The 25,210-nt window shown below is 35.2% G+C and overlaps 1 protein-coding gene across 1 annotated transcript in view; it reads left to right on the top strand.

The window, feature by feature from the left end:
• Positions 1–25,210, top strand: part of LOC149551742 (methylsterol monooxygenase 1-1-like) — a 59,999-nt gene that overhangs the window by 32,159 nt on the left and 2,630 nt on the right. Inside the window, exons 3-5 of the mRNA XM_089787248.1 lie at positions 16,150–16,297; positions 16,583–16,615; positions 16,774–16,886. Coding sequence (XP_089643374.1) covers positions 16,150–16,297; positions 16,583–16,615; positions 16,774–16,872 — 280 coding nt within the window. The 3' untranslated portion in view covers positions 16,873–16,886. The remainder of the gene's footprint in view (positions 1–16,149; positions 16,298–16,582; positions 16,616–16,773; positions 16,887–25,210) is intronic.

Here is a 25,210-nt window from a genome sequence, read left to right as displayed (position 1 = left end):
GCAAAATATCAAAATTTGACAGAAGAAACCTGGAATTAGTTGCCGTAGTATTTTGTAGATGTAGTCGGCTAGCCCTCCAAACTTCTAATCAGCCGGAAAAACAAGTAAACTTGATACCAACACTGTTCACACCGTACTGTAGCAAAATACTGTTCATGCCGACTATAGCAAAATACTGTTCATGCGGCACTATAGCAATAACTAACTTCAGATCTGCACCTCAAACCCTTGTAAATTTCTTTATGCAAACGCCCCAAATGAAACCCAGTGTGTTTCCTGAAGTGAAAACACCCTTGATCCTCCTGACTGTGTCTTCCAACAGCGAAGAGAATGCTAGCAAAGAGGGATTCCGTCCTCCAAGCCCGATAATCAGATATCCAGCAAGATAACATTAATCTTCATCCAAGCGTACAAAAAAAAAGCTCTTCCATTTCTTTTATAGTGTTCTCACAAGAGCTCAATCCTTCGTTTTCTCAATGTGGGATAAAACATAACTCCCTTTATGTACCTTATGTCTCCAATGTGTTATAAAAATAAAGGGAACTCTTTTAATTTAAATATTTCCCACAAACTATAGTTTATGCATTAATAAAGTTAAATATTTAAATTTAACTTTATAAAATGGCTTTATCAATGCACAACAAATCTTATCAATGATAAATAAGTCTTTCTGTCGATTTTAAACAATTACCATCGACATACCACTGTGACTGAATGTCCGGCCATGTCCAAGATGACTTACTATAAATAGTAAGTATGCCCAAAGTTGCCTCAGAACCCCTCAGAAAGACCTGCAACTGAAACTGTCTAGGCCAAATGGCCTCTAAGCCCCTTTAATGCCCTAGTTAGCCTACGGGACTGTGGGGAAATAGGCTAACGACAACATCATGCTATGAATGCTAGAAAGGGGACATTACATATATCCAATTAATATATTGCTAATATTAGTACTATTTTTATATGTCAAATTTTATTTTAAAAACTAAAACAATAACAAAATGAAAAAAGAACAAACAATATAATTATAAACAACTCACAACGATATTCTGTAAAATTGGGTGATTTTTGGGTAGTGTTCAGTATTTTATTGGTGCCTCACCACCATCGGCGAAGATTTGTTTTTTTCCTACCCGAAACCAATATTTGATTTTTTGCCTTTTGGCAGCATTCATTACCGTGTTTTTGGAGTTTTCTGGCCACATCACATAGGTCCAGCTCGGGGCAGGGGTCTTTTCAGTGTTTTCTACAAACAAAGACTTTTTTCTATCCCCACTTTTTTTTGGGGCCAATTCGGTTATTTCCAAGCCCCTGCAACTTACCTGGTACACGTCTTTTGTGTCAAAAATGCCAGCTCAGCAGCAAGAGTATTTTTGTCGTGGGGGTAAATGATGCACTCTTGGGGGAAAATGACACGTGTTTTTTCCATTTGAGGATCCAATAGTATGTGTTCCCTATGCACACTGACTCCACATCCACACAAGCATCTGACTTCACATCTGGGCTTGAGACCTATGCACCGGTAACTAAGGTTATTTCAGAATTTTTCATTGTCCGGTATATATTCACATTCCTAAAGAGAAAATAACAAAATTGAAGCTTTAGGAAAGAAAGGGGTATTTATTGGCTATAGTGATTCTTCAAAAGCATATAAAACAAATTGAAATCAGCAGGGATGTCAAAATTTGATGAATGTGTAGCTTGCAAATTATCCAAAGCTTCTAACTCTGAAAATGCTCGAGAAAATGTTGAGAATTCTCTAGCATTTGTTATGGCTGATCCAGAATCACCTTTAGAGATTTAGAGGGAGATTGTAGATTCAAATCCTCATGTTGGTTAATCAAATCCACCTGATCCCATTGATTTTTTCAGCAGGCCCTAGTGCTACTCAAGCAAATAAGAAAAGTCCATTATGGGCTAGAAACATCATGGAAGAAGATGAAATCTATGCAACTATTTGTGAAACTTTTAGAGAAAGTAAGAGACCTTAAAAGTTTGCTGGTTATGTTACATTAAGGAGTCACATAATTGCTTTAGAATCTTCAAGTGTTGAAGAAGCTTCAAATCAACAAGTGTGGAAGGATGCACTGATGGAAGAACATTAGGCTAAACTTAAAAATGATGTTTGAGATGTTGTTCCAAGACCAAAAGGTAAATTTGTGGTTTCTTCTAAAGGGTTATTTAAAATTAAACATGTTGCTATTGGTAGTATAGAGAGAGACAAGGCTAGATTTGTTGCTAGAGGGTTTTCTCAAAATGAAGGCATAGATTATGTGAAAACGTTTGCACCTGTAGCTCACTACAACAATACTAGCTATTGCAGTAGTGAAGGGCTGGAAACTTCATCAAATGGATGTTAAAACAATATTTTTAAATCGAGTCGTTGAAGGGGAAGTCTACATTGAATAGCTTGAAGAATTTGTTATGTATGATAGAGAATCTCATGTATACAAGTTGAAAAAGGCCTTGTATGGTCTCAAGCAAGTTCCTCGAGCATGGCATGAGAGAATTGATAACTCTCTCCGAAGTTTGGGTTTTGAAAAGAATGATGTTGACACAAATTTGTACTTTCAAATAAATGGTAACATAGTGCTGATCCTTGTGCTCTATGTTGATGATTTATTTCTAATTGGTGAAGACGATCTTATCGTTAAGTGTAAGAGTGAACTTACTTTAGAATTTGAAATGAAAGATCTTGGACTATAACATTATTTCCTTGGGCTTGAGGTATGGTGAAAATCCAAATGGTATTATCTTAAGTCAAGGTAAATATGCCATAAATATATTGAAAAGATTTGGAATGCTGGATTGTAAATTGATGGTCAGTCCTATGGAACCAAATATGAAAAATTACATGAGGATGTAGCTATTTCAGATTTAGTTGATCCTACCATGTATATGTTAGGGTAATTAATTGTTTATACTTATTAATTAAATCACTTTGATTTAATTAAATAAGTTGCCTATTACTCTAGTTTTCTTAAGCTATCTCTTAGGTGCATATAATTAATATTTTATATTAATTATATTGTGCAACCTAGCTTTTTTAGGCTTTAGGGCTTTCATTCACCTTTAAGGTTGAACTCTTGTAATTCTTTTTTTAAGCATTCAATTAATCAATTTTGGAATACAGTTTTTCTCTCATCTTGTTGAGTTTTTCCAAGCTCTGCTTTTTCCTTCTTTTTTCGGTTTCTCTTCAGCAGGTTATTTGCATGCAGGTGATCTTGGCAATCTGTGAAAAACCAACTTCATAGATTGCCAAGATCACCTGCACGCAAATAACCTGCTGAAGAGAAACCGAAAAAAAAGGCAAAAGCAGAGCTTGGAAAATCTCAACAAGATGAGAGAAAAACTGTATTCCAAGATTGATTGAATTGAATATTTTTTCGCAATAAATGCGTCCGTACGACATCCCGGGGGGGCTAAATTTTATTTCCAGACGCCTGGAAGCTAAAAAAGACAAATTTTATATGGATCCTGATTGTAAACGGCCTTTCGGATCCAATGGCAGCGTTCGTTTAGGGCCTAAAGTGTCCCAAAAAGTCGCTCTTCCTCTCGATTGAAGAAAAAATCTCAAAAAAGATGGGGTTTCTAACTTCGAGTCGCGGCTTCAAAAATCTTTCGAACAAGAAGCAGCAGGGCGGCTCTGATACCATGTTGAAGTTGATGACTGATCAACCCCACAGCTCCCAAAAATCACCTGCATGCAAACCCCTGTTACATAAGATAGAGGCAGAAAGCTATTGAGGTAGGAATTGCCAGATCCATAGATAATTCATCATTGATATTAGCAATCACTTAGCAGCTTGCGTGACGTTTTTGGCCCAGTCTGCAGTTGACACTTGGCCAAGGGTGCCACGTTGGCACTTGCCACGTGGCCCTTGCCATGTCAGCTGCCCAGTCAGCCTTTGCCATGTGGCCTTTTTTGCTGCGACGGCCCCGTGGCCGTCAAATGTTTTTCCTTGAAATGCTGATGTCAGCATGACGTCAGGACTGCATCAACACACCTGCAGGCTCTCCAGGGTCCTTTTTTGACCTACTCGCGCCTTTTTGGCCATATCTTGAGCATAGGGAGGTATTTTTCCGATCCGAAAGAAGCGTCGGAAAGTTGGTTCCGAGACGGAGAGAGTGGTGAGGAGTTTTTTTGTTTTGATGCAGTTTAGTTTCTTGTTTTTGCAGTTAAAGTCCGAAGTTCTGTTTTTGACTCCGACGAGCATTTCTTGTGCGTCCCATCTCTGTTTTTTGAAAACGTGATATTTTTGAAAAACTGGTTCTGTCTACTTTTCAAAAATGATGTAATTTCTTCCAGATTCTGCCCCATGTTCTTTCTATCATGTTTTTGGCATTTTTGCTCTATGATGGATATCTTGGGTATTTCAGGTCTGAGGATCGTTTTTTTGGCATGGGATCTCTTTTTTGGGCTGTACTATCTTTTATATCAACTTTTTTCTTGTTTTGATCATTGTTGATATCATTTGTACGCATCTTTATGCAAACGCACTGAAATAAAGTGCCACTCTTGCATTTTGGGATCCTTTTCATCATTGTGGTTTGTTGTACTCACACTATTTTATAAAGTGACATGGGGGGGATAGTTGTTTGCCGGTTTTGTGCCCTCTTCCTCTTTTGCCTCATGCAGTGCCGGTGACACGTGCCTTTATAGGTGTCTGTACCTCACTCTCGATGTGTTTGGTTCCTGTGTTGTAGGAGATTTTTGGCCCATCTTTTCAGTTGCCTGTCACCTCACCCTGTTTGCGTTAAGGGGGGTTTATATTGTTGGTTCTAATGCTTCCTTGGTTCGATGGTTCGTTGGAGTGAGCTATGTATTCAGTATTTTGATCCTATATACTAGGCGATTGCAGTGGCTGGCTACCTATGCATTTTGGTGAGATGGATCACCTACCATATAGACACTCTCGATTTGTCTTCTATTTCCATGGAGGATCTTCAGATCAGCAGTTTCTTTTTGATAGAGTTTGTGGCTTCTTCTGCTTCAGTGGTTTTCTTCATGATCTTCTCTTTGTTCCTATCATCTGGAACATTCTTTGCTATCTCTTTTTGGAGAGGGGTTTTTCCCACTGGGTTTTCTCCTTTGTCTCCGGTTTACAGAGATTTCCTTGTTTTGGGTACCTGATCAGGCCTTGTTGCCAAGACCCATTTTTTCCTGCTTTCTTAGTTGTGCTAAGTTAGCTTACCTCTCGAGCTTCGCTTAAGGGGGGGGTGTTAGAGTAATTAATTGTTTATACTTATTAATTAAATCACTTTGATTTAATTAAATAAGTCGCCTATTACTTTTGTTTTCTTAAGCTATCTCTTAGGTGCATATAATTAATATTTTATATTAATTATATTGTGCAACCTAGCTTTTTTAGGCTTTAGGGCTTTCGTTCACCTTTAAGGTTGGACTCTTGTAATTCTTTTTTGAAGCATTCAATCAATCAATCTTGGAATACAGTTTTTCTCTCATCTTGTTGAGTTTTTCCAAACTATGCTTTTTCCTTCTTTTTTTAGTTTCTCTTCAGCAGGTTATTTGCATGCAAGTGATCTTGGCAATCTGTGAAGTTGGTTTTCACAACTTCTACAGTATAGGCAACTAATTGGTTCTTTAATGTTTTTAGTTAACACAAGGCCGGATATTTGCTATGCAGTAAATGCATGGAGTCAATTTATGTGTGAACCAATGCAAATTCATCTTGTTGCATCCAAATAGATTCTGAGACATGTTCGTGGCACAATGATATATGGATTAAAATTTTCATTTGATGTTGAACTAACTTTATTAAGCTTCTTTGATTCAAATTGGGTAGGGTGTGTGCTTGATAGGAAGAGTACTTTAAGTTGGTCTTTCAACTCGGGTTCAACTATGATTTCTTGGTGTAGAAGGAAACAAACTTGTATGGGTCAGAGCACTGCTGAAACAGAGTGTTAGCAGCATTTATAGCTGCAAAAGAAGCTGTATGGCTTCATAAATCACCTACTGGATTATTTGGTCAACTTTCTTATCCAACTATGGTTATGTGTAATAATCAAAGTTGTGTAAAGCTTTCAGTTAATCCATTTTTTCATGACAGGTCAAGACATGTAGAAATTAAGTACCATTATCTGAGAGATCTGGTTCAAACAAAGGCTATAAAGCTTAAGAATATTTCTACAACAGTGCAATTTTCAAACATTCTCACGAACCCTCTTCCTAGAGTGAAGCTTTGCTACTCCAAGTATAAACTTGGTATTGTAGCGAGAGTCTCAACTTCAGTGACTCATTGCATGCTTAATGAGCTCTTCTTTGCAGGAGAAGTTGAAGGTGAGATCCTTTTTCCATCCCTTCAAAGTAGGTATGGTGGATATGCATTCTTTTCTGAGAGAAGATTGAGGTGCAAGCCCTCGTTTCACACTCTGCATGTAGGCATGGTGAATCCACATTCTATGAGTAGGCATGGTGGACATGATGTGCATCCTTTCTTTCACCCTCTTGGAGTAGCTATGGTGAATACATCCATATGATGAGATAACAATTAGTTATTTTTTCTATTGTTATCCTAACATAAGATTTCTATTAAGAGAATCTATGATGAGACTTTATTTTTGTTGATTGTATCTTTTCTTGCAACTTCATGCTATTGTCTTGAAAAGGTACTCTGAAGATCTCTATCTTGCTAAGAGTGAGTGTTGAGAATAGTAGTTGTGAGAGAGATCTGAGTACCTGTTTTTGTAGCATATATATTCTCCCCTGTATGCCTTTCTATCAAATCTTTTTTGTTGCTTTTTGAGCTCTCTTATTGGAGATGTTTTCTCTCATACATAGCTCTTGCGATCTGAGTATATGGCTCAAGATTATTTTTTTTGTGCTATTCTTTGTTCATATCTTATGTGATTTCTCTTTTGTTTCCCGTGACTTTTTTGTGTGTCTGTATTGTTATGAAATCCATCTCAGCATAGGACTTGGCACTATTATCTACTTGATATCCTCGTCATCTTCTTAACTCTCTAGTAGTGTCAGGTTACTTCTAGGTTGCATTTGGTAATAATATATGCGTTGCTTCTCTTCTTGCATATATGCGGTGGTTCTCTTATTGCGTTCATCGATGAAATTAATGATGCAACATGAAAGAGATTAAAGTGTTTCATTCTTATGGGTCTCTTAGTATTTGAAAGCCTCTCTTGGCATTCAAGATTATTTTTTATCATTGTTGTAAAAAATTTATGATAGTAGTGAACAATATATAGTTTTGTGGATTGTACTTGATCAAGATTTTCCAATAATCTTTATGCAGAGGCAAAGTCTTTGATATTATTCAGAACTGACCAAATTGGTTATGTTTCTAAATGTCTCTTATTGTGTATAGTCTCAAATTGTTGTCGCTTTGTATATCTGTATAAGAGCCATATTTTTATTGAGCTCATAAACAAGTAAGATAGACCTACTAGGACTGAGCCCTAGTTAGGCCTTTATTTTCATTTTTTGAAGCTTTACTCAAAATTTTGCCAAGTGACTTCCGAGATCAATGACCATTCCGAATACCCTTTGGGAAGACCTAAAAGATTTTCTAGGCTTTAGGGTTGTACCCTTTGTACAATGCCATAACCCTACCTTAGGCTTATTGTGGCTTAAACAAGGTAATGAATTGGTTTTCATGCACAAAGATGACAAAATGGATTTAAACTTGTATAGAGTCTCCTCTGACTTCCATCAACACCCCCTAATCATTCTTTTCCACCAATCAATCCACTCCCTCAATTTAGGTTGTCTAGTATGCCAAGTTCCTAGCTCGACACTTTGTCTACTCGCCTAGGCCTGGCTTGCAAAATTCATAGTTGTAACCTCTTTGCAAACTACCACTTGGAACATGATGTACAATGTCCCTTCTTGCATCCCTCCAATGCTGTGAAATTTTTATGGTGGAATATCAAGATAGGGGCATTTTTGTCATCAAACCCTAAGACTGCTAGTAAATTTGCAGTTACATTTTAATTTTTATTGGGCACACCAAAAACTTCAAAACAATGAAAATGACTATACAAAGAGAAAGTACTAATTGAAATCTAACTAGTTACAATAAAGAAAACTGCTATCCAATTCAAAAACACCAAGTTGCTCAAGTTGCAACAAAACTGTACAATAAATGCAAAAATTGTCACTATGTTCAATATTGCAAGGTGTATTGAAATGACTTCTAACTTTGTACAATTGATCTAGGAGCCTTATATTTGCTTCCTAGTCATTTTCCAATTGAAAGGAAACCTCTATAATTGATTTTTCATCGAAATGCAAAAGTTGCATTTTCTTGCATAAGCAACATTTGCAATGTTGCAAAGTTGCATGCAATATTTAAACAACTTGCCGGCCTTTGTGAATTTTCTTGTGTAAGCAAGAGTTACAATGTTGCAAAGTTGCATGCAACTTTTACAACTTGCCAACCTTTGTGAAGTTTCACTTCCTTTTGATGCAGTATGGTGTATAATGACTCCTTAAACCTCCTAACTCCCCAAAATTGATTCCACATCCCTTGTTACCCCAAATTGGGTAATTATCACCATATGACAATTTTTACAACATTTACCCAAAGTGACCCAACTATAATAAGATGACATCAAACTTAACTCAAACAATGGCCTTCTCCCTTGCCCTTGGTACATTCAAGATCCCATTAAAGGGTTTTCAAGCCAAAATGTTAGGATTCTACCCCTCAAACCTTAGGTGCTCTGCACCATTCAGATTTGTGCATTTTTTACATTATATTGATCAATATCCTGTAAATTTTGTTCTGGAAAACTAAATAAAGGATCTGATTCGCAGTGGGATGGGTTGTTTCCCTCAGTGAGGAGGGTTTTTCTCAAGATAGTCTCAAGTGTTTTAAGTTTGTTTTGCAATTTTTTAGTCTCTTCTTTACTTTTGGTTCAAAAATTTAGTCACTTCCTTATTTTCTTCCAATTCATTTCTTCTTCCATTGATCCCTCGTTAATTCCTATATTCCCCTCTTCCTTACTTTCTCCATATCTCCGCTAAAATGCACTCTCCTCCCTTTTATATCTTATTTTGAGGGAGTCACAACTCTTCATTGCACATCTTTTGACTTCTCATTAAATATTATATTGTATTTTATTATTTACTTAATTTTATATTTTGATTATATTTTTTTAATAGGTTTACATTAAGTATATTATTATTATATATATTTAAATCCTATTTTAGAAAGGGACATTACATAGTGTTAAAGTATTAGATTGAAGACTTATATTATTTAGAATGACCACTCAAGACAAGGATATAAAATAATACTGAAGATGGTATGAAGTATCTGCTGCTCTGCAATATATATGTACTGGAAGATGATATGAAGTATTCTTTGCTCTGTAATATACTGGAAGACTTATTTAACTTCTGTGTTCGCTATATTACAAAAACAAAGAGGAGCGATATCTTATATGCAGGTGTCATATTCAAGAGTCACAACTGATAGCCATGACTCATACTTGAGTCACGTCTATCGGGCGTGAGTAATATAAATGACATACCAAAATAATGTCATTACCTGTTTATATGCCGACACCCGATAATGATATATTGACACCTGATTATAAGTTGACATCAGATTATTATAAATCGATGGAATGAGTTAATAATATATCGATGTGAATAGATTGAGTCATAACTTATTTATGTATATTTGTATTTGTATATTAGGATATCTGCACACACACACATATGAGTATATTAAATATCTTATACATATAGAATAACATATATATAAATATAAATATAAGAGTTATTAATAACTCTTCAACTAATCTATACATTAACACTCCCTCTTAGATTAGTAAGATAAACACACATAAGAGGTCTTTGATCAGAAGACTTCTTTTATACAATGTCAAATATAAGTATTGATTCATTAATTTAATCAACTTATATTTAACATCATGTAATATGAGAGTTGGCCTATCAGAATATCAATCACATGATATTCACCAAGCTCTCTGGAGCAATGGCCTATCAGAAACATCAATTGAATGATGATCACCAAGTACTCAGTGTGGTAATGGCCTATCAGAATATCAGGGCAAGATATTCACCAAGTACTCAGTGTGGTAATGGCCTATCAGAATATCAGGGCAAGATATTCACCAAGTACCAAAAATATATCTATACAAGCAACTTGTAGATAATCAAGTTAATGATATCAAATGCCTAGTTGTTGGTTTATAAGATAAAGCCTTTACATGAAACAATTCTCAAAAATGAATCATGCTACAAGTTATTATAAGGGCATCACTTTACAACAACTTCTCTTGATACAAGTGAAATCATTTTGAAGTTGTCACTTCTTAATGATTAACACAAGTTTTATTAATAATATATATAAAAATGTACAATAATCAATTTCTCTAAGACATTTCCTCAAATTTTACAATCATACCAAGTTCTTTACGAAAATGCTCCACTTTTGTCTTAGCAAGTGGTTTGGTAAGAGTGTCTGCAATTTGATCCTCTGTGCTAATATATTCCAAATTGATCACATCCTTCTGAACCATGTCTCAAACATAGTGGTATGGTATCTCAATGTGTTTTGATCTATTATGAAACACTGGATTAAGAGGTAGCTTGATGCAGCTCTGGTTATCACAATAAATAGTAGTAGGTGGAAGTGGCTTCCTAAATAATCCAAATAGAAGTTTCGTCAACCATACAACTTCTCTTGCTCCCATAGATGTAGCTATTTACTCGGCTTCTGTAGAACTCTGTGCTACTGAAGACTGTTTCCAATGAAACCAAGATATCATTGCAGAACCCAAGGTAAAACAACATCCTGAAGTGCTCTTACGATTTTCTGAATTTCCTACCCAATCAGAATCAAATACATTAAAGAGCCAATTATCTGCTGATATAGAATAGGATCAACACATTCAGAATCTTCAGTTGCTTCTTTTAGTTTCTAGAGGTTTGTTTCCATAGGAGTTTTCATTGCCTTGCTATCCAACATGCGAAATTTGTTGAGTAGATCCAGAGTGTACTTTCCTTGATTTAAGAAGATTCCTTTTGAATGCTGCCATACTTCTAGTCCCGAGAAGTAGTGTAGTATTCCTAGATGTTTCATTTCAAATTCAGATATGAGATCTTGTTTACATTTTTCAATTAGATGATCTTCTCCTGTAATCAAAAGATCATCAACATATAGAACCATGATTAACATATCCCCCTTTATTACCTTGTAATATAAAGTTGGATTTGTAATGTTTTTAGAGAAGTCAAGTTTAGTTAGATGCTGATCTATTTGTTCATACCAAGCTAGGGGAGCTTGTTTCAATCGATATAAAGCCTTTTTTAATTTGCATACATGAGATTGTTTATTGTGTACTTCAAATCCTTCTGGTTGTTCAAGATAAACTTCCTCTTCTATAACACCATTCAAAAATGCAGTCTTTACATCCATTTGATGAATTTTCCATCCTTTGGTTGCAACAATGGCTAAAACAATTTTGATTGAAGTATATCTGGCTACTGGAGCGAAAGTTTCCTCATAGTCTATTCCTTCCTTTTGGGAAAATCTTCTTGCTACAAACCTTGCTTTGTACTTGTCAATACTTCCATTTGTAGCATGCTTAATTTTAAATAGCCATTTTGAGGAAACAACTGATTTATTTTTGGGTCTAGGAACAATATCCCAAACAACATTTTTTAGTATGGAGTTATATTCTTCTGTCATAGCATCTTTCCAATGTTGATGTTTTATAGCTTCTTTTACATTAGATGGTTTAGATTTGGAGATTTCACTCATTAATGCAATATAACTTGAGTATATACTAGGTCGTTTTCTTTCCCTAATGAAATCTGAAGGAATGGAATTGTTTTCTTCAATCAGCTTTCTAGCCCATAGTGGTCTTTTCTTTTCCTCAGAGGTGTGAGTAATGTCCATGGGTTCAATTGATTTATCTTCCTCCATTAGAGACTCCCTCTCATTATCAGAGTTTTGTTCTTCTAGAGTTTCTTCTGAATTTGATTCATTTTCATCTTTAGATCTTTTGTAGGCCAAATCTTCATCAAATATTGCATCTTGACTTAGTTCAATATTTCTTTGTCCAGGGATATAGATACGATAAGCTTTGGAAGTTTCACGGTTACCTAAAAAGATTCCTTTCTTTCCCAAGGGTTCTAGTTTGGTTCTCTTTTCTTTAGGAATATGTACATAAATAGGACAACCAAAAATTCTCAGGTATTTAAGATCAGGTTTCTTCCCAGTAAATACCTCTTCGGGGGTCTTGAATTCAAGATGAGAGTGAGGACATCTATTTTGAAGGAAAACAATAGTATTTGAAGCTTCTCCCCAAAGAAAAGTTTCAAGATTTTGATCATGAAGCATTGCTTTAGCAAAATGAACTATGGATCTATTCTTTCTCTCAGCTATTCCATTCTGTTGAGGATTATAAAGAACAGAACACTCCCATTTGATTCCAACAGTTTTACAATAATTTATAAAGATATTAGAAATGTACTCTTTACCATTGCCTGTTCTTAAGGGTTTTATTTTCTTTCTAGAAAGGTTTTCTACAAGGGCTTTAAACTTTTTAAATTTTGTCAGGATTTCTTCAAATTCTTTACTTTTAAGAAAATAGATCTAGGTCTTCCTAGAGAAATCATCCACAAATATGATATAGTATAGCGAACCTCCTAGAGAGGGAATTTACATATGACCACATAAGTAGAGAGGGAATTGACATATGACCACATAAGTCTGAGTGAATAAGCTCTAGAACTTCTTTGGATTTGGTTTCACTATTTTGGAATGCAGTTTTAATATTCTTCCCTAGAGCACAACCTTTATAGGTTCCTTCATGGTATGGATTAAGTTTAGGTATACCTGTTACCATTTTTCCTATAGAAGGTAATCCTTGAAAATGAAGATGACCTAGTCTCCTGTGCCAGATTTCATTTACTTTGAAAGAATCATGAATTAGAGCAGAGAGAGAGAGAGAGAGAGAGAGTTAATCTGATAAAGACATCCATGTCTAGAGCCAATTTTGTATGCATTTTCTATGTTAGAATTCTTAGGCCAAGCTAAGACCTTTCCTTCCATAAATGTAATTCTAAGTCCTTCATCTTCAAGAGTAGAGATAGAAAGCAAGTTTCTTTTTATGCCATGTACATATAGTACCTTAGTAAGTTCAATTGTTTTCCCTAATTTTAGATGAATAGTACATGTTCCTATTCCCATTACGGGATAGCTTGTATCATCTCCAATGGTTACTTCATCAACATAGTCTTCTTTGATAGAGTCTAACTATCCTTTAAAACCTGTAATATGTCGAGAGACTCCTCTATCAATTACCCAAGTACTTGATCTGGTTGATGCTTCACTGTAGAGTGCTGAATAGAAAGCATTGTGTTCAAAATTTCCATTAGAGTCTTGAGTGGCTGCAAATGAAGCTTGTGACTTAATTCTATTAGGACATCTAGATGCTGGATGTCAATTTTATCACACCTAAAACATTGCATTTTGGAGAAGTTAGGTGGCTTTCTTTTTCCTTTGAATTTTCTTATCTTTTTATTTACTTGAGTCAAGAGAACTTGTAAATCTTCTTTTGAGGAGGAAACATTTTGGCCTTGAGCTATATGCACACACTCTTCTTGTATACAATCAACTTTAAGTCAGTTTTGACCAAGGCATACCCCTTGTCTGAAGGTATCCCATGATGATGGAAGACCTTTAAGAGCCATTATTGTTAACTCCTTTCCATCATAGATGTGTCTTATGGATGAGAGTTGATTTCGAAGTTCAGTTATTTTAAGTAAGAGGAAATTTTCTCTCCTTTATTCATTTTAATATTTGACACTTTGTCCTTTAATGTAATGATCCAAACAACATTGTTTACCTCAAACATATTTTCAAGAGCATTGTACATCTCATGTGCAATGTCCAGTTCTGAGATCACAGGAAGTAGATGAGTTTTAACACCATCCACAATAATTTTCATAGCTTTATTGTTGTCACTCTCCCATTTTTCCCTTACATCATTTCCTTTAGGTGCTGGGTCAGATTTTTCAATAAACTTATTTAGGCCATGTTCTTTAAGTAAGAGTTTTAGTCGTAACTTCCAGCCTGCAAAATCTGAATCATCTTCTAATCTGTCTTCCAGTCTCATACCATCCACCATTTTTATTTAACTAATATTTGTTTAAAGTCTGATATTAGGATTACTTCTTTAAACCTGCTTTGATACTATGTTAAAGTATCAGACTGAAGACTTATATTATTCAAAATTACCATTCAAGACAAGGATATAAAATAATACTGAAGATGGTATGAAGTATCTATTGCTCTGCAATATATATGTACTGGAAGATGATATGAAGTATTCTTTGCTCTGTAATATATTGGAAGACTTATTTATGTGTTCGATGTATTACAAAAATAGAGAGGAGTGATATCTTATATGCAGGCGTCATATTCAAGAGTCACAACTGATAGCCATGACTCATACTTGAGTCACGTCTATCGGGCGTGAGTAATATAAACGATAGACCAAACTAATGTCATTACTTGTTTTTATGCTGACACCCGATAATGATATATTGACGCCTAATTATATGTTGACATCAGATTATTATAAATCGATGGAATGAGTTAATAATATATTGATGTGAATAGATTTATTCATAACTTATTTATGTATTCATATTTGTATATTAGGATATCTGCACACACACACACATATGAGTATATTAAATATCTTATACATATAGAATAACATAAATATAAATATAAGAGTTATTAATAACTCTTCAACGAATCTATACATTAACACATAGTATGATTATACTTGGTTGATATTGCTTTATTGAAGGAATGGTTGATTATTTTGTTCTTGCAAGTTCGTCTTTGGGTTGCCTCAATCGTTGGTAATGCCTATGAATGGAGAAAAAGGGATTTAGCCTCTGCACATTTCAAGGATGAGGTCTAGATGGAGAGTTCACCTTACCATATATCATTACAAACAATAAAGTCTATTGATCAACTCGTTAGGTCTGAATCCTCTCTCATGGTCACTGCCTTGAGGAAATTGATGGTATATTCCACACTCAACCTATTGAATGGAATGGAAGTCGAATCGTCTCAACTTTTTTCTCACGGTTATGGGGCCTTGTTTTGGGGGTGGGTGTACGAAGCATCTTTGTTAGACAATAAGGCATGTGTGGGACCATTATTCTATTTCCAGTTTACGTTGGGTCAATTCCCCTTGCCACATGAGTATCATTTGTTACGTATATCACCCAGATGATCGAACCTTGTGCTAAGAGAGGGCTTTGCCTCCACCTTATCATTGATTCGCAATCCCCATGGTTGTGAGTTACAAGCTTTGATAGGATATCTGATTCTCTATTTATCTCTCTATAAATCTTTTGCATTGTGGAGGATTCCGAAAACTCCACAAGGTGCCATGCTTTGAAAGAATTGCAAGTTTATCCTTATTGCATTGAATATGATAATGGAGTCATCTTCTACTTGCACAATGGGCAAGCCATTCACAGGCAAAGGTCATGCTTGTGCTTTTGACTCATTATTAGTGCTATCTTTGATCTTTTTTGAGGGGGTGTAGACCATTTGTCTTTCTGAGTTTCAAATGATGCATCAAATCCTTGAGCTACTTGGATTGCCTTTAACAACACTAAAATGTAATTTCACCTACCCACTGGGAGGGAGATTCTATTTGATTCCTACACATAGATTGATTGTAGAATCAATTCTACGGGTCCCATGAATAGGAGAGGTGATAAGAGTACACAATCACAGCCATTGGACTAGTTTAGTGTATTTGGCTATTTAATATCAACAATTAAAATAATTAATCAATTAATTTATTTCTCAAAAAGAAAAGAAAAAAAGCAATTGCATTTAGCAAGATTTTAAGTAGCTTAATTTGATTAGTTCAAACTTGAAATCAATTAGATAAAATTGGTTTAATTTTCTTGATTAGTTTTTTTTTTTTAGCTTGTTTTATTCTATTATGTACTGCTCATTTAAACATAAAAACAACAAAAGAAAAGTGCATTTCTGTTTTCTTTGACTGCTGTATGAAAATCTGTCTTCCCTTCAAGCTGCACAATAAAATATAATATTTCATTTATTCCCAAAGTCATATTTTTGTATACTTGTATAGGTACGATTTTCCATGGAGTCCTACCAAATTGATTCCCTTCTATGGAGGTCCAGAGTATCATGACTACCATCATTATGTAGGAGGACAAAGTCAGAGTAACTTTGCTTCAGTGTTCACATACTGTGATTATATCTACGGTACAGACAAGGTAAGCTACCACATTTGGTTTACTTGATTTTAGCTAACAGCTGCTTATAACTAAGGCTGTTCTAAATGGATGTTGAATTTTGTCAAAAGGCATCATGAAAGAAAAACATAAACTGGTTGATTTTCTCTAAAATTGAATTGCTTAGTTAACACTCATGAGAGCTGCAGTCATAAATAATGTAGAGGATATGGCCCACAAGATTTTATCTCATAGAAAATGTGTGTTGTATTTGCTAATTTTAACTTTTAAGCATATAACTGAGTATTTTTTGTCATGTTCATCTAGGGCTATCGCTATCAAAAGGAGTATCTTATGAAGGTAGAATCTTTTCCCCAGTTGAAAGTTTGTTTCCTTACTTTTTCCTGTCATTTTATTATTTGATTGATGATTCTTTCGCATACCTTTCTGTGGTTCATTATGATGAATGAGAAAAGTAATTTGGTTTGTTTTTGCTTGGAAACTATTTCTTTGTGAAGATTCGTGGGACAAGTGTAGTTGCAGACAATAATTGCAAGGGGGATGAAAGCAATGGGCAGGCTCCATATGAGCTCGTTGAAGATCAGAAGACTTTGTAGAGCAAGAGGATGGGGTATTTCATCTGACATGCATGTGTTAGCCTTGTATTTCTCTTCTACAAATTTCTTATGCTCCATGTCCTTGCTGTTTGTTATGCATGTTTATAGAATCAGACATTCAAATTAAGAATGGTTGAGTCTTGTCAGATCTGAAATTATATCATGGAGAATAGAACAGTGAAGTTATTTAAAAGGCAAAGAGTTGTTATAAGACTTTTTGGTGGAGTAAAAAATTAATTCTTTTACAGGTGAGAAGGAGAAAATATTAGTTATAAGATAGGCAGAGTGGAATATTTTTAGAAGACAATACAACCAAACCCTCTGTTAAACTAATGTAATGGTCTTTAATGGTCATCTTGGTTGTTTAGGAAGTTTACCTTTTTCTCCTTTGGTTACAATTGTTTCATTTAGAAACGCCATCTTGTAGTGTGTTATAAATAGAGCCTTTCTTCTCTATTGTACATATCGATTTATAATAAACATACTATTAGAGTGGGTAAATGGGGTTTTATAAAGTTGGATGATTTTTACAAAAATTCGTGGCCTTCTTCCTAGAATTTTTAATTGGCTTCCTAATGAAAAAATCGCTAGTGCATTTTAAAAGGAGTTTATTTGCAAGGTGTTTTTTGCTAGGTGGTATTTTTGTGAGGTTCTTTGTGGAGATTGGGGTTTTTTCTTTGCATTTTGTTTGAACCTGCATCACTTCTCTCTTGTCTGTGCATTGTACATTGTCTTGTGCATTTTATGTTCTACGTGCCTTATTTTTTTCAATAATTTTGTGCTTCCCATCGTGATAATAGGCATTTGAGCCATGACTTTGTTTCCTTAACTATGTGACGACTTCATTTTTGGTTGTGGTTTATCCTGTAATGAAGACTTTGTCTTTCTTTTGTGTTGTATTTATATTTACTGAGGCTTCCTTGACTTGTGTTGAACATGATGACCCTATGTTCTCGTGTTTTTTTTTACAAGATCGTGTTTTTTTCACAATATTGTTTCTAGGACATTTATTTTTTGTTGTCCCTCAAGTTATAAGATTTTTTCATTTTTTTTTTTCACACAATGCCCACCTCTACATATTTTTGTGATTTTGTGCATGGCTAGGGTTCTCGTTTTTCTTCAAAATTGAGTGTTCCAAACTTTTAATATCACGATTTTTTTGTGGGTTCTTTTTCTATTTTGGTTATTTTAATAAATTATTCCTTTATAAGTTATATATGAGTTTTTTAATAAATTTTCCCTCAAAAAATTAGATATGGATTTACTTCTACATATTTATGTTTTTTTGTGGGTTCTTTTGCTGTTGGGTATTTTCATAAATTATTCCTTACCAAAATTATATTGGATTTTTTTATAATATTTTTTAAAATAATTTTTTCCTCAACAATCTCTTTTTTTTTTTAATAACTTTTTCCTCAAAAAATCGTATTTGGGGTTTTGATATGTTTTTTCCTCCAAAAAAAAAATTATTTTGGGGTTTTTGTGATTTTTTTGATAAATTGTCCCTCAAAAGGTTATTGTCCACATTTATGAATTTTTTTTTTAAAAGAAGAAAACTTTGATTAATTCTTTTCCTAAAAAATATTATTTTTGGTATTTCTCTTGAATATTTTCTATGGGTTTTCTAATTCAAATCATGATGACAATTTTTTATTAAGGGAAAGCAAGTTTTCAAAGGACCCTAAAACCTTTTACGAAACAGGTTGAAAAGCGACTAGAAACCCCTTGACTAATGATATTTAAGACTACTCACTAGATAGAGTAGGAGGACAAAGCAAGACGTGACCGAACCAAGAACAGAGGGCAAGCCACACAAGCTTCCCTGCCTAAAAGACTGAATGTTTCATGAAAAAGTAAAAGACAAAGTAAACCTACCTGCAACCCAAAGCAAGCAAACATCATTAAGATTTCCCTTTCAACTTTCCCTTTTGGGAACGAAGGGTCATATCAAACAAGGACTGAGGAGACTTATATTTTTTACTTTTTAGAGTTGTCTAGCCCTCTTCCAACCTAGAACTAGCATTTTGCCAACAAATTGAATCTAAAATAGAAATACCTCCATCCTGGGAAGGCTTAAAAGATTCCAAGGAAGGATTATTAGTATCAAAGACTACAAACATTTGAGAAGGCAATATTGACCCAAAAGATATGGTAGGGTCAACAGAAGTATCAGGGTCCACAAGAGTTTGAGAAGGTATGTGAGCATCAAAACCTATAGATGACAAACAGACAATGCCCACTCGATCAGAAACAAACTCCCAATAGAAGCAACTATAATAGAGACATCAACACCGTGAACATAAGTAGAGACAAAAACACTAGGAGGAAAACTAGCCAATGAAGGACAATCATCAACAAAAACACATGGCAAACTTTGAGTAATAACATCAGAAGTGTCATGAGAGTTGCCAACCACCAAGGCCATAGTAGGATCAACAACATTTACACATGGAACACTTTGGGCAACCACATGGGAGAAGGATTTCTTCCATATCATATATTGCGTGTATTGCTAAGAAGAGACCCTTTTCGACCAAGAAATATAGATTTTCTTTTTTCCCATCTAGCGTTGAGTCGAAACATGACTTGTTTAAAAACATCTATGACATTTGAAAGGGATTCCCTCACCCCTAAGAAGAGTCAATCTTGATCTCAATAGGGGGACCTTAAGAAACATCCAAAAAAAGCAAGATGTGAGCATAAGTAGAGTGCTGGATATTGAAAAATTTATCATCAATCATTAAAAAGTCCCCTAGAGCCTCACTGACTTCCTTAAGGATCAAATCAACCCATAGGTGAAGGGGAAGGTTGGGAAGCCTCACCCAGATATGAATCTTGCTAAACAGTTTTGACAAAAGATTGAAATCAAAATGCTAGGGTTTAATCATCAACATATGCTTATCACCCCAACCAAAGAAGTGATCCTGCAATATCTTAGTTTTGTCTTCCACAACCTCAATTTTGCAATGAAGTAGCCCTTTGTCAATGAGAACATGTGAATCATACTTAATAAGATTGGTTGCCAATTTTGGGAAATCCACTCATGCAACTGAGGAAGACTCAGTTATCAACCTATGGATTTACAAATAACATCATGAGAAGCAAAATAGACTCGTTGTTTGCAACCTCCTTGTCAATCTCCAAAGAAAGCTTAAGGGCAATATGAGTGCAAATCGGAATAACCCCCACAACTAGAGAGATCCCACCAGACGACCAAACCCTAGTAGATGACATATCGCTAGGAAGAGATCTAGAGTCAACACCAACAGATAGGGGAACCCCAGATGATAGTGCAACACCCAAAGAACCACCCTTAACAACACCAAATCTAGAGGAAGCCCTAAAAGAAGATGTCGAAACCCCATTAAGAAGCAACACCCCAAAAGAAGATGAAACCCCAACATACAAGGATACCCCAACAAGAGGCAAAACCCTAGCTGAAGGCAAACCACCCTCAAGAACTTTAGATCCATTGCCATGAGAAACCCTAACATTAGATGATATAGCTCCAAGAGATGACAAAGCTCCAAGAAATGACAAAGTACCAACCACTTGAGCACTAGAAAGTGAAGCCTTCAAAGACGACAAAGTGCAAACAACCCTAATTTTAGGCTTGAAAACTCCAACCATGGTAGGCTTCATTAGATGACAAAGCTCCTACAAAAATTCAAAAATCATGATGAATGTTGATGGTCTCAAAGATTTTTAATTTTTATTCAAATAAACCGATCAATGGTTTGATGATTTTTCCAACCAAAATTGTGTTTTTCGGTAGTATGTTTTGGGTCATAATGATCATTTGCAAACAAAATTGGTGATTTTTTTGAATAAAATTGTAGCTTTTTTTTTTACTGCATCAGACGATTTGATAATTTTCTCCTCAAAACTGTTCTAGTTTCATAAGCTAAACTTGGTTTTCTCAAGCTATAAGTTAGGACATTTTTTTTGTTTTCCTAACATTAGGTTGGAAGGATTATGGTTCTCTTGGTCACTTCTCGAAGTTCTATAAAATTAAGGAGGACCGCAACAATAGATTCATTTTGCAAACATTTTGAAGAGAAAGGGGCAACCTTTTATGCAAACATGTGCATATTGGGTCTTATGTAGGATAGTTAGTATGGCAACCTTTAAGGGAGGATGTTAAAATAATGTAATGTTTGTTTAATAGTCATCTTAGTTGGTTTAGGAAGTTTTCTTTTCTGTCTTTTATTTTTGATTGTTTTATTTAGAAACATCATCTTGTTTTCTATTATAGAACCTTTCTTCTATTTTAAAAATCAATTTATAATAACACTTTCAACTATAATAAACTAAACACTTGTAACAAATAATTTTTAGATAATTCAATGGACGTAAATGTTATTACTAACAATGCACACAAGGAAGTGTCCCCTCCAAAAAAAACTTAGGTCCTGGGGTTGTTTCTAAAATTTGGGGACTCAAAGGAAATGCCCCCCCACAACACCACCACCTTTGTTGTCTTTATTAGGTCCCTTGCGGTATGACACATGCCATTACATATTGATCACAACTTTGTAAAAACTAGTTTTCCTTTCATGGGGTACTTGTAGAGATGTTTTATTGTAGATTCTGTTGTGAAGATTTCAATTCATTATAGTTTGTATATTAACACCTCCCCAACTTTTGCTTTGCTATCATCCCTTTGTTATCTCCTTAGCGTGTAAAAATTTAGGACCTTGGTCCCTTTGTGCCCAAAACGTGGCCTGGTAAGAAACTTCACAAAACTATGTTTTTTAATATTAAGATTTAATATTATTATCAAATTGCCTACTACTAAGATTAATCTTTAGAAGCTTGCTCTACCTTGTCTGTGAACTTATAAACCATTTTTTTATAGACACATTAGTTACATTTAATATATAAATTTTTACTCCACTTTTAACTAAAAAGATGTCAATAATATTACGGAGGGACTAGCATAGGGGAAAATTTATTTTCTTGAAGTTTATTTTTTGTTGTTACTTTTTAATTTTTCATGAAGAAAGGTTAGGATATTTAGGCTTACTTCTGGAAGTAAAATAAAAATGTTATGTGTAATAAGATATTATTATGAATTTTATGGAAGTTTTTTCCATTCTAAATATAATTTATGTTTATTTGACTAGTCTTGGTTGTCATAAATAATAAATATTTTTTGATTAATGGTAAATACAAGTTTTAAGGGGCCTTGGAACCCTTTAAGTTCTCTGTGAAGAAAAATATTCAATCACAACTTAAGATAGAATAGTGACAACAAAACACTAGAGACTAGCCACCAAAAGTTTAGTTGTCCAAAATAGAACAACGTAAGAAAGTTGAGGATAGCTCAATCCAAGGCCCATGATACAATGACAAATTATTTAAAAAACATAACCTTTTAGTCCAATTTGTCTAATAGGGATAACAAATCCCACAACTAATAGAGCGAAAAAGACAAAACTAAGTTTCTCCTTTACTTCCCTTCTTTTGGGAAATAAAGGTCATATCAAGTAAGGGTGGAGATTTCTTAGAATGCTTTCCACTAACTGGGATCCAACCCTCCTCAACCATAGCTGCTTTATTCTGCCAAGAGTGTGATTTTGGTGGTCCCTCTAAAGGTATGAGAACCACCATCCACAAAACTAGGGCTAGCATTAGGCCTTTTTTTTGGAACATTTCTAGAGACTATTGCCTCAACTAGATCATGTTGGACAAAATCATCAACTTCAGTACAATTTGCCAGCACAAGTGAATGCACAACATTTGGACCAACCGCATCTCTACATGTAGCTATGCTAGTAGCAACAATCGAGATATGAACATGGACTTGAGCATCAATTGAAGTAGGCTCAATAGTGGGGGAAACCTGAGCTATCTTCTTAATAACAATGTAGTGTTCGGGACAAGCCCCCTTCCACCATGAAGAAACCTTATTAGTCCTTGGCCTATGAAGATCAAAATGAGCCCCCAAGTGCCCAATGTTGTAGCATTTTCTACATGTAAAGGGAATTCCTTCATAATCTAGGGTCTAATTCCAACTTCTCCCATTAGGAAGACCGACTTTAAATTTCTCAGGTAAACCCTCAGAGATGTCCACCTTTACAAGGATTCTCGCATAAGTAGAGTGCAAGATGTTTGATGAATCTTCAGCAACCATAAAAAAAACACCAATAGCATATCTTGCCGTTTCCAACATGGAATCAACCCAAAGATGAAGAGGAAGGTAAGGGAGCTTAACCCAAATCGAAAACTTTGCGAAATTTTCAGTAGCAAGCGCAAAATCAGAATGCCACGATGTCACCATCAACAAGTGGTGCAGATTTGACCAAGGAAAAGAAGGGCCACAAAGAATCTTCTTATGATCCTCAGTTTCATCAAACTTAGCAATGAAAAAAACCTTAGCCATGGGGAAAAGGTGGACATAAGTAGATAAAATTGGTTCCCACGCTCTAGAAATCCATGCATGCAAGTCAGAAAGACTTAGCCAAAATCCCTAGAACTAACAAACCACAACATAATCAGAAAGATTTTCAATTTCTTCCATAATATCTTGCATCATGCCCTCCTCCAAATTTAGCAAGAAATTGTTATGTACAAGAATGGGATCCTTCCCCTTTGAAGGAATTGAAGACCTAGATGCCACCCTAGCAACATAAGACAAAATTATGGCAGAAGCCCTCATCAGTAGGGGACACCTTAGATGACCCCTTTTCTTCTACACCAAGGATAGAAAAAAATGTAGAAGGATGCAATGGAGAGGGAACTCTGATAGTCCCCAATCCACCAAAATCCATGTTAGCACCCATCACAATGGGAGCTACACCTCCAATACTCGCCTACAACAAGTCAATTGCCATAGGAACCCTTGCATGCGGTGAGCACTCAAAAGTCACAACTTCACGCAACACTGCACAATCTAAATCTACACTTCAATGGTGGTAAGAGTAGGGCCCTGCAACGCCTTTTGCAAAACACTCATAGTGTGAGCCCTAATGTGTGGACACTCATAGTCCCACTCTTCAATCCAAAAATTCTATAAATAATAAATGTTGTCATAGGAATGTAAGTTTTTTTAATTACGAAAACAAGTTTTGAAGGGACCCTAAAACCTAAATACATAATAGATGTAAAACTAAACATCTATGAAATAAACTCAAAATATATTCAATACTCTCAACAAAGAGACACATGACAGATACACAACAAAGCTTAAACAAAATCAGGGTTTCCAAACAACTCACAAACTTGACAAAATAAGTTGGTGGGCAAGGGAAGACTAAGCTTTAAAATTGAACTACCCAACTAGATATTAGAATTCAAGATTTTTCCACTGCCCCCTTGTTGAGGGAATTAAGAGAAGAATAAGGTAGAAACTTCTTTGAATGTTTTCCTTTAACTGTGACCCAACCCTCCTCAATTTTGGTTGCCATAGAATGCTAGGCCAACAAATCAACAAACCTATCAGCACCAACGAACTCAACATTAACTTTGACAAGTACATCATAAGAAACACCAACAACACAAGAACCACCCATCTCAAAGCCGAAATGAACATGGCCAATTGCCTTTATCTTATCCATAGTAGCCATAATGCAACCACTTCTAGCCAAACCAACATGCTGGGATGGACCAACAATATCATTCAGAATCTGATCAACATCAGCATTAGAAACTCTATTAACAGAGCCAACCATAGGGGGAGCTGCCTCAACATCCTTAAGGACACTTGCATTATCCAAAGCATAAGAGGGAACAACTCCAGCATCTTGACGAACTTGGGTGACCATCGTATAACGTTGCCTCAAAGCCCCCATCCACCAAGGGTTTCTTAGATTTGATATTTTCAACCTCACACTTTGCCACAACATGCCTGGTTTTAAAACATTTCCTACATCTAAACAAGAGAGCCTCATAATCTAAAGGTTGAATCCAAGAGCCAATTGGGCTACAAAGCTTAAACTTTTCCAGAAGGCCTTTAAAGGCATCAATATCAATCGATATCCTTATGTAGGTAGAGTGAATTATATCAAAGGATTTTGAATTCACTGTTAAGAAATCACCTAAAGCCTTCCAAAATCGTCTACCACAAAGTCATGCCATAGATGAAGAGGGAGATTAAGAAGTTGAACCCATATAGGCATTTTACAAAAATATTTAGTGGCAAGGTTAAAGTCCTTATGCTAAGGTTTAATCATCGAAGGGAAACGATTTTCCCAAGAGAAAAAAATGATCACATACAATTGCTTTCCTATAATTCGTATTATCAAATCAGGCAATAAACAAACCCCTTACTAGAGGAAAAATATGGACAAAATTAGTAATATATGCATCCCAGTGCTTTGAGATTCAGGAATGGAGA

The sequence above is a fragment of the Cupressus sempervirens genome, chromosome 6, assembly GCF_028749045.1.
Source record: "Cupressus sempervirens isolate cs-2001-9-10 chromosome 6, ASM2874904v1, whole genome shotgun sequence".
NCBI classification, from domain to species: domain Eukaryota; kingdom Viridiplantae; phylum Streptophyta; class Pinopsida; order Cupressales; family Cupressaceae; genus Cupressus; species Cupressus sempervirens.
Note: the sequence above shows the minus strand (reverse complement) of the source record. Positions and strands in the feature narration are given on the sequence as shown.